Raw genomic sequence first — 9,541 nt, forward strand, 5'->3', positions numbered from 1 at the left:
TGCCGGTGACGTCACCACGCACGCCTACGTCATCACGCACGATGACGTCACCACGCACGCGGCGTAGGCCTTGTCCGTGACGTCACCACGCACGGAGCAAGGCCTTGTCGGTGACGTCATCACGCACGATGACGTCACCACGCACATAGCGTAGGCCTTGTGTGTGACGTCACCACGCACGAGGCGTTCTGCGTAGACCTTGTCGGTGACGTCACCACGCACGGAACGAAGGCCTTGTTAGTGACGTCACTACGCACGTCTACGTCATCACGCACGGAGCAAAGGCCTTGTCGGTGACGTCACCACGCACGAGGCGTTCTGCGTAGGCCGCCGCCTTGTAGGTGGTGGTGGAATTTGTTGTTTAAGATCTTTGACGCGTTTAATGATAAACAATTAACAACAACAACAACCACAACAACAACAACAACAACCACAACAACAACCACAACAACAGGAGGAGGAGGAGGTTGACGTAGCGATGGAGGCGAAGTCGTTCACGAGAGAAGTTGACCATTGGATCGAGCAGCTGTACCAGTGCAAACAGCTGGGTGAGGTGCAAGTGCGAGCTCTGTGTGAGAAGGTGAGTCACCCACTTAGTCACTCAGTGAGTCACCCAGTGAGTCAGTGAGTCACTCAGTCAGTCACCCATTGAGTCACCCAGTCAGTCACCCAGTCAGTCACTCAGTCAGTGAGTCAGTCACTCACTCAGTCACTCAGTCACTCACTCACTCACTCAGTCACTCAGTCACTCAGTCACTCACTCAGTCACTCACTCAGTGAGTCACTCAGTCACTCAGTCACTCAGTCAGTCACTCAGTCACTCACTCAGTCACTCACTCAGTCAGTCACTCACTCAGTCACCCAGTGAGTCACTCAGTGAGTCACTCAGTCACTCAGTCAGTCACTCAGTGAGTCACTCAGTCAGTCACTCAGTCACTCACTCAGTCACTCAGTCACTCACTCAGTCACTCAGTGAGTCACTCAGTCACTCAGTCACTCAGTCACTCAGTGAGTCACTCAGTCAGTCACTCAGTCACTCACTCAGTCACTCACTCAGTCAGTCACTCAGTCACTCACTCAGTCACTCACTCACTCACCACACTGTATCAGTGCAAACAGCTGGGTGAGGTGCAAGTGCGAGCTCTGTGTGAGAAGGTGAGTCACCCACTTAGTCACTCAGTGAGTCACCCAGTGAGTCAGTGAGTCACTCAGTCAGTCACCCATTGAGTCACCCAGTCAGTCACCCAGTCAGTCACTCAGTCAGTGAGTCAGTCACTCACTCAGTCACTCAGTCACTCAGTCATTCACTCAGTCACTCACTCAGTGAGTCACTCAGTCACTCAGTCACTCAGTCAGTCACTCAGTCACTCACTCAGTCACTCACTCAGTCAGTCACTCACTCAGTCACCCAGTGAGTCACTCAGTGAGTCACTCAGTCACTCAGTCAGTCACTCAGTGAGTCACTCAGTCAGTCACTCAGTCACTCACTCAGTCACTCACTCAGTCACTCACTCAGTCACTCACTCACTCAGTCACTCAGTGAGTCACTCAGTCACTCAGTCACTCAGTCACTCAGTGAGTCACTCAGTCAGTCACTCAGTCACTCACTCAGTCACTCACTCAGTCAGTCACTCAGTCACTCACTCAGTCACTCACTCACTCACCACACTGTATCAGTGCAAGCAGCTGGGTGAGGTGCAAGTGAGAGCTCTGTGTGAGAAGGTGAGTCACCCAGTGAGTCACTCACTCAGTCACTCAGTCAGTTAGTCAGTCACTCAGTCAGTCAGTGAGTCACCCAGTCAGTCACTCACTCACCACACTGTACCAGTGCAAGCAGCTGGGTGAGGTGCAAGTGAGAGCTCTGTGTGAGAAGGTGAGTCACTCACTCAGTCACTCACTCAGTCACCCAGTGAGTCACTCAGTCACTCAGTCACTCAGTCACTCAGTCAGTCACTCACTCAGTCACTCACTCAGTCACTCAGTCAGTCACTCAGTCACTCAGTCAGTCACTCACTCAGTCACTCAGTCAGTCACTCACTCAGTCACTCAGTCACTCAGTCAGTCAGTCACTCAGTCAGTCAGTCACTCAGTCAGTCAGTCACTCACTCAGTCACTCAGTCACTCACTCACTCAGTCAGTCACTCAGTCAGTCAGTTACTCAGTCAGTCACTCACTCAGTCACTCAGTCAGTCAGTCACTCAGTCACTCACTCAGTCACTCACTCACCACTCAGTCACTCACTCACTCAGTCACCCAGTGAGTCAACCAGTGAGTCACCCAGTGAGTCACCCAGTGAGTCACTCACTCACTCAGTCAGTCACTCACCACACTGTATCAGTGCAAGCAGCTGGGTGAGGTGCAAGTGAGAGCTCTGTGTGAGAAGGTGAGTCACTCACTCAGTCACTCACTCAGTCACTCACTCAGTCACTCAGTCACTCACTCAGTCACTCAGTCAGTCACTCAGTCACTCAGTCACTCACTCAGTCACCCAGTGAGTCACCCAGTCAGTCACTCAGTCAGTCACTCAGTCAGTCACTCACTCAGTCACTCACTCAGTCACTCACTCACCACACTGTACCAGTGCAAGCAGCTGGGTGAGGTGCAAGTGCGAGCTCTGTGTGAGAAGGTGAGTCACTCACTCAGTCACCCAGTCAGTCACTCAGTCAGTCAGTCACTCAGTCAGTCACTCACTCAGTCACTCACTCAGTCACTCAGTCAGTCACTCAGTCAGTGAGTCACTCACTCAGTCACTCAGTCACTCACTCAGTCAGTCACTCAGTCACTCACTCAGTCACTCAGTCAGTCACTCACTCAGTCAGTCACTCACTCACTCAGTCAGTCACTCACTCAGTCACTCAGTCACTCACTCAGTCACTCACTCAGTCAGTCACTCACTCAGTCACTCACTCACTCACCACACTGTACCAGTGCAAGCAGCTGGGTGAGGTGCAAGTGAGAGCTCTGTGTGAGAAGGTGAGTCACTCACTCAGTCACTCACCACTCAGTCAGTCAGTCACTCAGTCAGTCAGTCAGTCACTCACTCAGTCACTCACTCACTCAGTCACTCAGTCAGTCACTCAGTCACTCAGTCAGTCACTCAGTCAGTCACCCAGTGAGTCAGTCACTCAGTGAGTCACCCAGTCACTCAGTCAGTCAGTCACTCAGTCACTCAGTCAGTCACTCAGTCACTCACTCACCACACTGTACCAGTGCAAGCAGCTGGGTGAGGTGCACGTGAGAGCTCTGTGTGAGAAGGTGAGTCACCCAGTGAGTCACTCACTCAGTCAGTCAGTGAGTCATCCAGTCAGTCACTCAGTCAGTCACTTACTCACTCACTCAGTCACTCAGTCACTCACTCAGTCACTCACTCAGTCAGTCAGTCACTCAGTCACTCAGTCACTCACTCAGTCACTCACTCAGTCACTCAGTCACTCACTCAGTCACTCAGTCAGTGAGTCACTCACTCACCCAGTCAGTCAGTCAGTCACTCAGTCACTCACCACACTGTACCAGTGCAAGCAGCTGGGTGAGGTGCAAGTGAGAGCTCTGTGTGAGAAGGTGAGTCACTCAGTCAGTCACTCACTCAGTCAGTCAGTCAGTCACTCAGTCACTCACTCAGTCACTCAGTCAGTCACTCAGTCAGTCAGTCACTCAGTCAGTCAGTCACTCAGTCAGTCACTCACTCACTCACTCATTCAGTCACTCACTCAGTCACTCACCACACTGTACTAGTGCAAGCAGCTGGGTGAGCTGCAAGTGAGAGCTCTGTGTGAGAAGGTGAGTCACTCAGTCAGTCAGTCACTCAGTCACTCACTCAGTCAGTGAGTCACTCACTCACCCAGTCAGTCAGTCACTCAGTCACTCACCACACTGTACCAGTGCAAGCAGCTGGGTGAGGTGCAAGTGAGAGCTCTGTGTGAGAAGGTGAGTCACTCACTCAGTCAGTCACTCAGTCACTCACTCAGTCACTCAGTCAGTCACTCAGTCAGTCAGTCACTCAGTCACTCAGTCACTCAGTCAGTCACTCAGTCACTCACTCAGTCACTCACTCAGTCAATCACTCAGTCACTCACCACACTGTACTAGTGCAAGCAGCTGGGTGAGTTGCAAGTGAGAGCTCTGTGTGAGAAGGTGAGTCACTCACTCAGTCAGTCACTCAGTCACTCAGTCAGTCACTCAGTCACTCAGTCAGTCACTCAGTCAGTCAGTCACTCAGTCACTCAGTCAGTCACTCAGTCACTCACTCAGTCAGTCACTCACTCAGTCAATCACTCAGTCACTCACCACACTGTATCAGTGCAAGCAGCTGGGTGAGGTGCAAGTGAGAGCTCTGTGTGAGAAGGTGAGTCAGTCAGTCAGTCAGTCACTCAGTCACTCACTCAGTCACTCAGTCAGTGAGTCACTCACTCACCCAGTCAGTCAGTCACTCAGTCACTCACCACACTGTACCAGTGCAAGCAGCTGGGTGAGGTGCAAGTGAGAGCTCTGTGTGAGAAGGTGAGTCACTCACTCAGTCAGTCACTCAGTCACTCACTCAGTCACTCAGTCAGTCACTCAGTCACTCAGTCACTCAGTCACTCACTCAGTCAATCACTCAGTCACTCACCACACTGTACTAGTGCAAGCAGCTGGGTGAGTTGCAAGTGAGAGCTCTGTGTGAGAAGGTGAGTCACTCACTCAGTCAGTCACTCAGTCACTCAGTCAGTCACTTAGTCACTCACTCAGTCAGTCACTCACTCAGTCAATCACTCAGTCACTCACCACACTGTATCAGTGCAAGCAGCTGGGTGAGGTGCAAGTGAGAGCTCTGTGTGAGAAGGTGAGTCACTCAGTCAGTCAGTCAGTCACTCAGTCACTCACTCAGTCACTCAGTCAGTGAGTCACTCACTCACCCAGTCAGTCAGTCAGTCACTCAGTCACTCACCACACTGTACCAGTGCAAGCAGCTGGGTGAGGTGCAAGTGAGAGCTCTGTGTGAGAAGGTGAGTCACTCACTCAGTCAGTCACTCAGTCACTCACTCAGTCACTCAGTCAGTCACTCAGTCACTCAGTCACTCACTCAGTCAATCACTCAGTCACTCACCACACTGTATCAGTGCAAGCAGCTGGGTGAGTTGCAAGTGAGAGCTCTGTGTGAGAAGGTGAGTCACTCACTCAGTCAGTCACTCAGTCACTCAGTCAGTCACTCAGTCACTCAGTCACTCAGTCACTCAGTCACTCACTCAGTCAGTCACTCACTCAGTCAATCACTCAGTCACTCACCACACTGTATCAGTGCAAGCAGCTGGGTGAGGTGCAAGTGAGAGCTCTGTGTGAGAAGGTGAGTCACCCAGTGAGTCACTCACTCAGTCACTCAGTCAGTTAGTCAGTCACTCAGTCAGTCAGTCAGTGAGTCACCCAGTCAGTCAGTCACTCACCACACTGTATCAGTGCAAGCAGCTGGGTGAGGTGCAAGTGAGAGCTCTGTGTGAGAAGGTGAGTCACCCAGTGAGTCACTCACTCAGTCACTCAGTCAGTTAGTCAGTCACTCAGTCAGTCAGTCAGTGAGTCACCCAGTCAGTCAGTCACTCACCACACTGTATCAGTGCAAGCAGCTGGGTGAGGTGCAAGTGAGAGCTCTGTGTGAGAAGGTGAGTCACCCAGTGAGTCACTCACTCAGTCACTCAGTCAGTTAGTCAGTCACTCAGTCAGTCAGTCAGTGAGTCACCCAGTCAGTCAGTCACTCACCACACTGTATCAGTGCAAGCAGCTGGGTGAGGTGCAAGTGAGAGCTCTGTGTGAGAAGGTGAGTCACCCAGTGAGTCACTCACTCAGTCAGTTAGTCAGTCACTCAGTCAGTCAGTCAGTGAGTCACCCAGTCAGTCAGTCACTCACCACACTGTATCAGTGCAAGCAGCTGGGTGAGGTGCAAGTGAGAGCTCTGTGTGAGAAGGTGAGTCACCCAGTGAGTCACTCACTCAGTCACTCAGTCAGTTAGTCAGTCACTCAGTCAGTCAGTCAGTGAGTCACCCAGTCAGTCAGTCACTCACCACACTGTATCAGTGCAAGCAGCTGGGTGAGGTGCAAGTGAGAGCTCTGTGTGAGAAGGTGAGTCACTCAGTCAGTCAGTCAGTCACTCAGTCACTCACTCAGTCACTCAGTCAGTCACTCACCACTCACTCTGTCTATCTATCTCCCTGTGTCTCTCTCCCTATGTCTCTCTAGGCCAAGGAGATCCTCACCAAAGAAAGTAACGTGCAAGACGTCCGCTGTCCCGTCACCGTCTGCCTCTGTCTCTCTCTCACTCTCTCTCTATCTCTGTGTCTCTGTCTCTGTGTGTCTATCTCTCTGTGTCTCTCTGTCTCTCTCTGTGTCTCACTCACTCTCTCTGTGTCTGTCTCTCTGTCTCACTCTCTCTCTCTGTGTCTCTATCTCCCTATGTCTATCTCTCTGTGTCTATCTCTAGGCCAAGGAGATCCTCACCAAGGAGAGTAACGTGCAGGATGTCCGCTGTCCCGTCACCGTCTGCGGAGACGTCCACGGACAGTTCCACGACCTCATGGAACTCTTCAAGATCGGCGGTCGGAGCCCCGACACAAACTACCTGTTCATGGGCGACTACGTGGACCGTGGCTACTACTCAGTGGAGACTGTGTCACTGCTGGTGGCACTGAAGGTCTGTGTGTCACTGTGTGTGTGTGTGTGTCACTGTGTGTGTGTGTGTCACTGTGTGTGTGTCACTGTGTGTGTGTCACTGTGTGTGTTCATGGGCGACTACGTGGACCGTGGCTACTACTCAGTGGAGACTGTGTCACTGCTGGTGGCACTGAAGGTCTGTGTGTGTGTGTGTGTCACTGTGTGTGTGTGTTCATGGGCGACTACGTAGACCGTGGCTACTACTCAGTGGAGACCGTGTCACTGCTGGTGGCACTGAAGGTCTGTGTGTGTGTGTGTGTCACTGTGTGTGTGTCACTGTGTGTGTCACTGTGTGTGTCACTGTGTGTGTTCATGGGCGACTACGTAGACCGTGGCTACTACTCTGTGGAGACCGTGTCACTGCTGGTGGCACTGAAGGTCTGTGTGTGTGTCACTGTGTGTGTCACTGTGTGTGTCACTGTGTGTGTGTGTTCATGGGCGACTACGTAGACCGTGGCTACTACTCTGTGGAGACCGTGTCACTGCTGGTGGCACTGAAGGTCTGTGTGTGTGTCACTGTGTGTGTCACTGTGTGTGTCACTGTGTGTGTGTGTGTTCATGGGCGACTACGTGGACCGTGGCTACTACTCAGTGGAGACCGTGTCACTGCTGGTGGCACTGAAGGTCTGTGTGTGTCACTGTGTGTGTCACTGTGTGTGTCACTGTGTGTGTGTGTTCATGGGCGACTACGTAGACCGTGGCTACTACTCTGTGGAGACCGTGTCACTGCTGGTGGCACTGAAGGTCTGTGTGTGTGTGTGTGTCACTGTGTGTGTGTGTGTGTCACTGTGTGTGTGTGTGTGTTCATGGGCGACTACGTGGACCGTGGCTACTACTCAGTAGAGACTGTGTCACTACTGGTAGCACTCAAGGTGTGTGTCACTGTGTGTGTGTGTCACTGTGTGTGTCACTGTGTGTGTGTCTCTGTGTGTGTGTGTGTGTCACTGTGTGTGTGTGTCACTGTGTGTGTGTGTCACTGTGTGTGTCACTGTGTGTGTGTGTGTGTCACTGTGTGTGTGTCACTGTGTGTGTCACTGTGTTTGTGTGTGTCACTGTGTGTGTGTCACTGTGTGTGTCACTGTGTGTGTGTGTCTGTGTGTCTATCTGTCTCTCTCTCTGTGTGTGTGTCTCTCTCTGTGTCTCTGTCTCTCTCTGTGTCTCTGTCTCTCTCTGTCTCTCTCTGTCTCTCTGTCTGTGTCACTCTCTCTCTCTCTGTGTCTCTGTCTCTCTGTCTCTCTCCCTCTCTACAGGTGAGGTACCCAGAGCGTATCACCATCCTACGCGGTAACCACGAGTCAAGACAGATCACACAAGTGTCTCTCTGTGTCTCTCTCTGTGTGTGTCTCTCTCTCTCTGTGTCTCTCTGTGTGTCTCTGTGTCTAGGTGAGGTACCCAGAGCGTATCACCATCCTACGCGGTAACCACGAGTCAAGGCAGATCACACAAGTGTCTCTCTGTGTCTCTCTCTGTGTGTGTCTCTCTCTCTCTCTGTGTCTCTCTGTGTGTCTCTGTGTCTAGGTGAGGTACCCAGAGCGTATCACCATCCTACGCGGTAACCACGAGTCAAGGCAGATCACACAAGTGTCTCTCTGTGTCTCTCTGTCTCTCTCTCTGTGTGTCTCTCTCTCTCTGTGTCTCTCTGTGTGTCTCTGTGTCTAGGTGAGGTACCCAGAGCGTATCACCATCCTACGCGGTAACCACGAGTCAAGGCAGATCACACAAGTGTCTCTCTGTGTCTCTCTCTGTGTGTGTCTCTCTCTCTCTGTGTCTCTCTGTGTGTCTCTGTGTCTAGGTGAGGTACCCAGAGCGTATCACCATCCTACGCGGTAACCACGAGTCAAGGCAGATCACACAAGTGTCTCTCTGTGTCTCTCTCTGTGTGTGTCTCTCTCTCTCTGTGTCTCTCTGTGTGTCTCTGTGTCTAGGTGAGGTACCCAGAGCGTATCACCATCCTACGCGGTAACCACGAGTCAAGGCAGATCACACAAGTGTCTCTCTGTGTCTCTCTCTGTGTGTGTCTCTCTCTCTCTGTGTCTCTCTGTGTGTCTCTGTGTCTAGGTGAGGTACCCAGAGCGTATCACCATCCTACGCGGTAACCACGAGTCAAGGCAGATCACACAAGTGTCTCTGTGTGTCTCTCTCTCTGTGTGTCTCTCTCTCTCTGTGTCTCTCTGTGTGTCTCTGTGTCTAGGTGAGGTACCCAGAGCGTATCACCATCCTACGCGGTAACCACGAGTCAAGGCAGATCACACAAGTGTCTCTCTGTGTCTCTCTCTGTGTGTGTCTCTCTCTCTCTGTGTCTCTCTGTGTGTCTCTGTGTCTAGGTGAGGTACCCAGAGCGTATCACCATCCTACGCGGTAACCACGAGTCAAGACAGATCACACAAGTGTCTCTCTGTGTCTCTCTCTCTGTGTGTCTCTCTCTCTCTCTGTGTCTCTCTGTGTGTCTCTGTGTCTAGGTGAGGTACCCAGAGCGTATCACCATCCTACGCGGTAACCACGAGTCAAGGCAGATCACACAAGTGTCTCTGTGTGTCTCTCTCTCTGTGTGTCTCTCTCTCTGTGTCTCTTGTGTCTCTGTGTCTAGGTGAGGTACCCAGAGGTATCACCATCCTACGCGGTAACCACGAGTCAAGGCAGATCACACAAGTGTCTCTCTGTGCTCTCTCTCTGTGTGTCTCTCTCTTGGTCTCTCTGTGTGTCTCTGTGTCTAGGTGAGGTACCCAGAGCGTATCACCATCCTACGCGGTAACCACGAGTCCAAGGCAGATCACGCAAGTGTCTCTCTGTGTCTCTCTCTGTGTGTGTCTCTCTCTCTCTGTGTCTCTCTGTGTGTCTCTGTGTCTAGGTGAGGTACCCAGAGCGT

At 52.0% G+C, this 9,541-nt stretch overlaps 1 protein-coding gene across 1 annotated transcript; it reads left to right on the plus strand.

The window, feature by feature from the left end:
* The first annotated feature begins 288 nt into the window (after positions 1–288).
* On the plus strand, positions 289–9,202 carry LOC133359506 (serine/threonine-protein phosphatase 2A catalytic subunit alpha isoform-like). Its single transcript, XM_061577923.1, has 7 exons — positions 289–580; positions 6,446–6,655; positions 7,926–7,988; positions 8,059–8,121; positions 8,194–8,256; positions 8,335–8,397; positions 8,468–9,202. The coding sequence occupies exons 1-7, from the start codon at positions 479–481 to the stop codon at positions 8,636–8,638; spliced, it is 735 nt and encodes a 244-aa protein (XP_061433907.1). The 5' UTR covers positions 289–478; the 3' UTR covers positions 8,639–9,202.
* The last annotated feature ends 339 nt before the right edge of the window (positions 9,203–9,541 follow it).

The sequence above is a fragment of the Lethenteron reissneri genome, chromosome 65 (assembly GCF_015708825.2).
Source record: "Lethenteron reissneri isolate LAM-NWPU_2019-01 chromosome 65, ASM1570882v1, whole genome shotgun sequence".
Classification (NCBI taxonomy): domain Eukaryota; kingdom Metazoa; phylum Chordata; class Hyperoartia; order Petromyzontiformes; family Petromyzontidae; genus Lethenteron; species Lethenteron reissneri.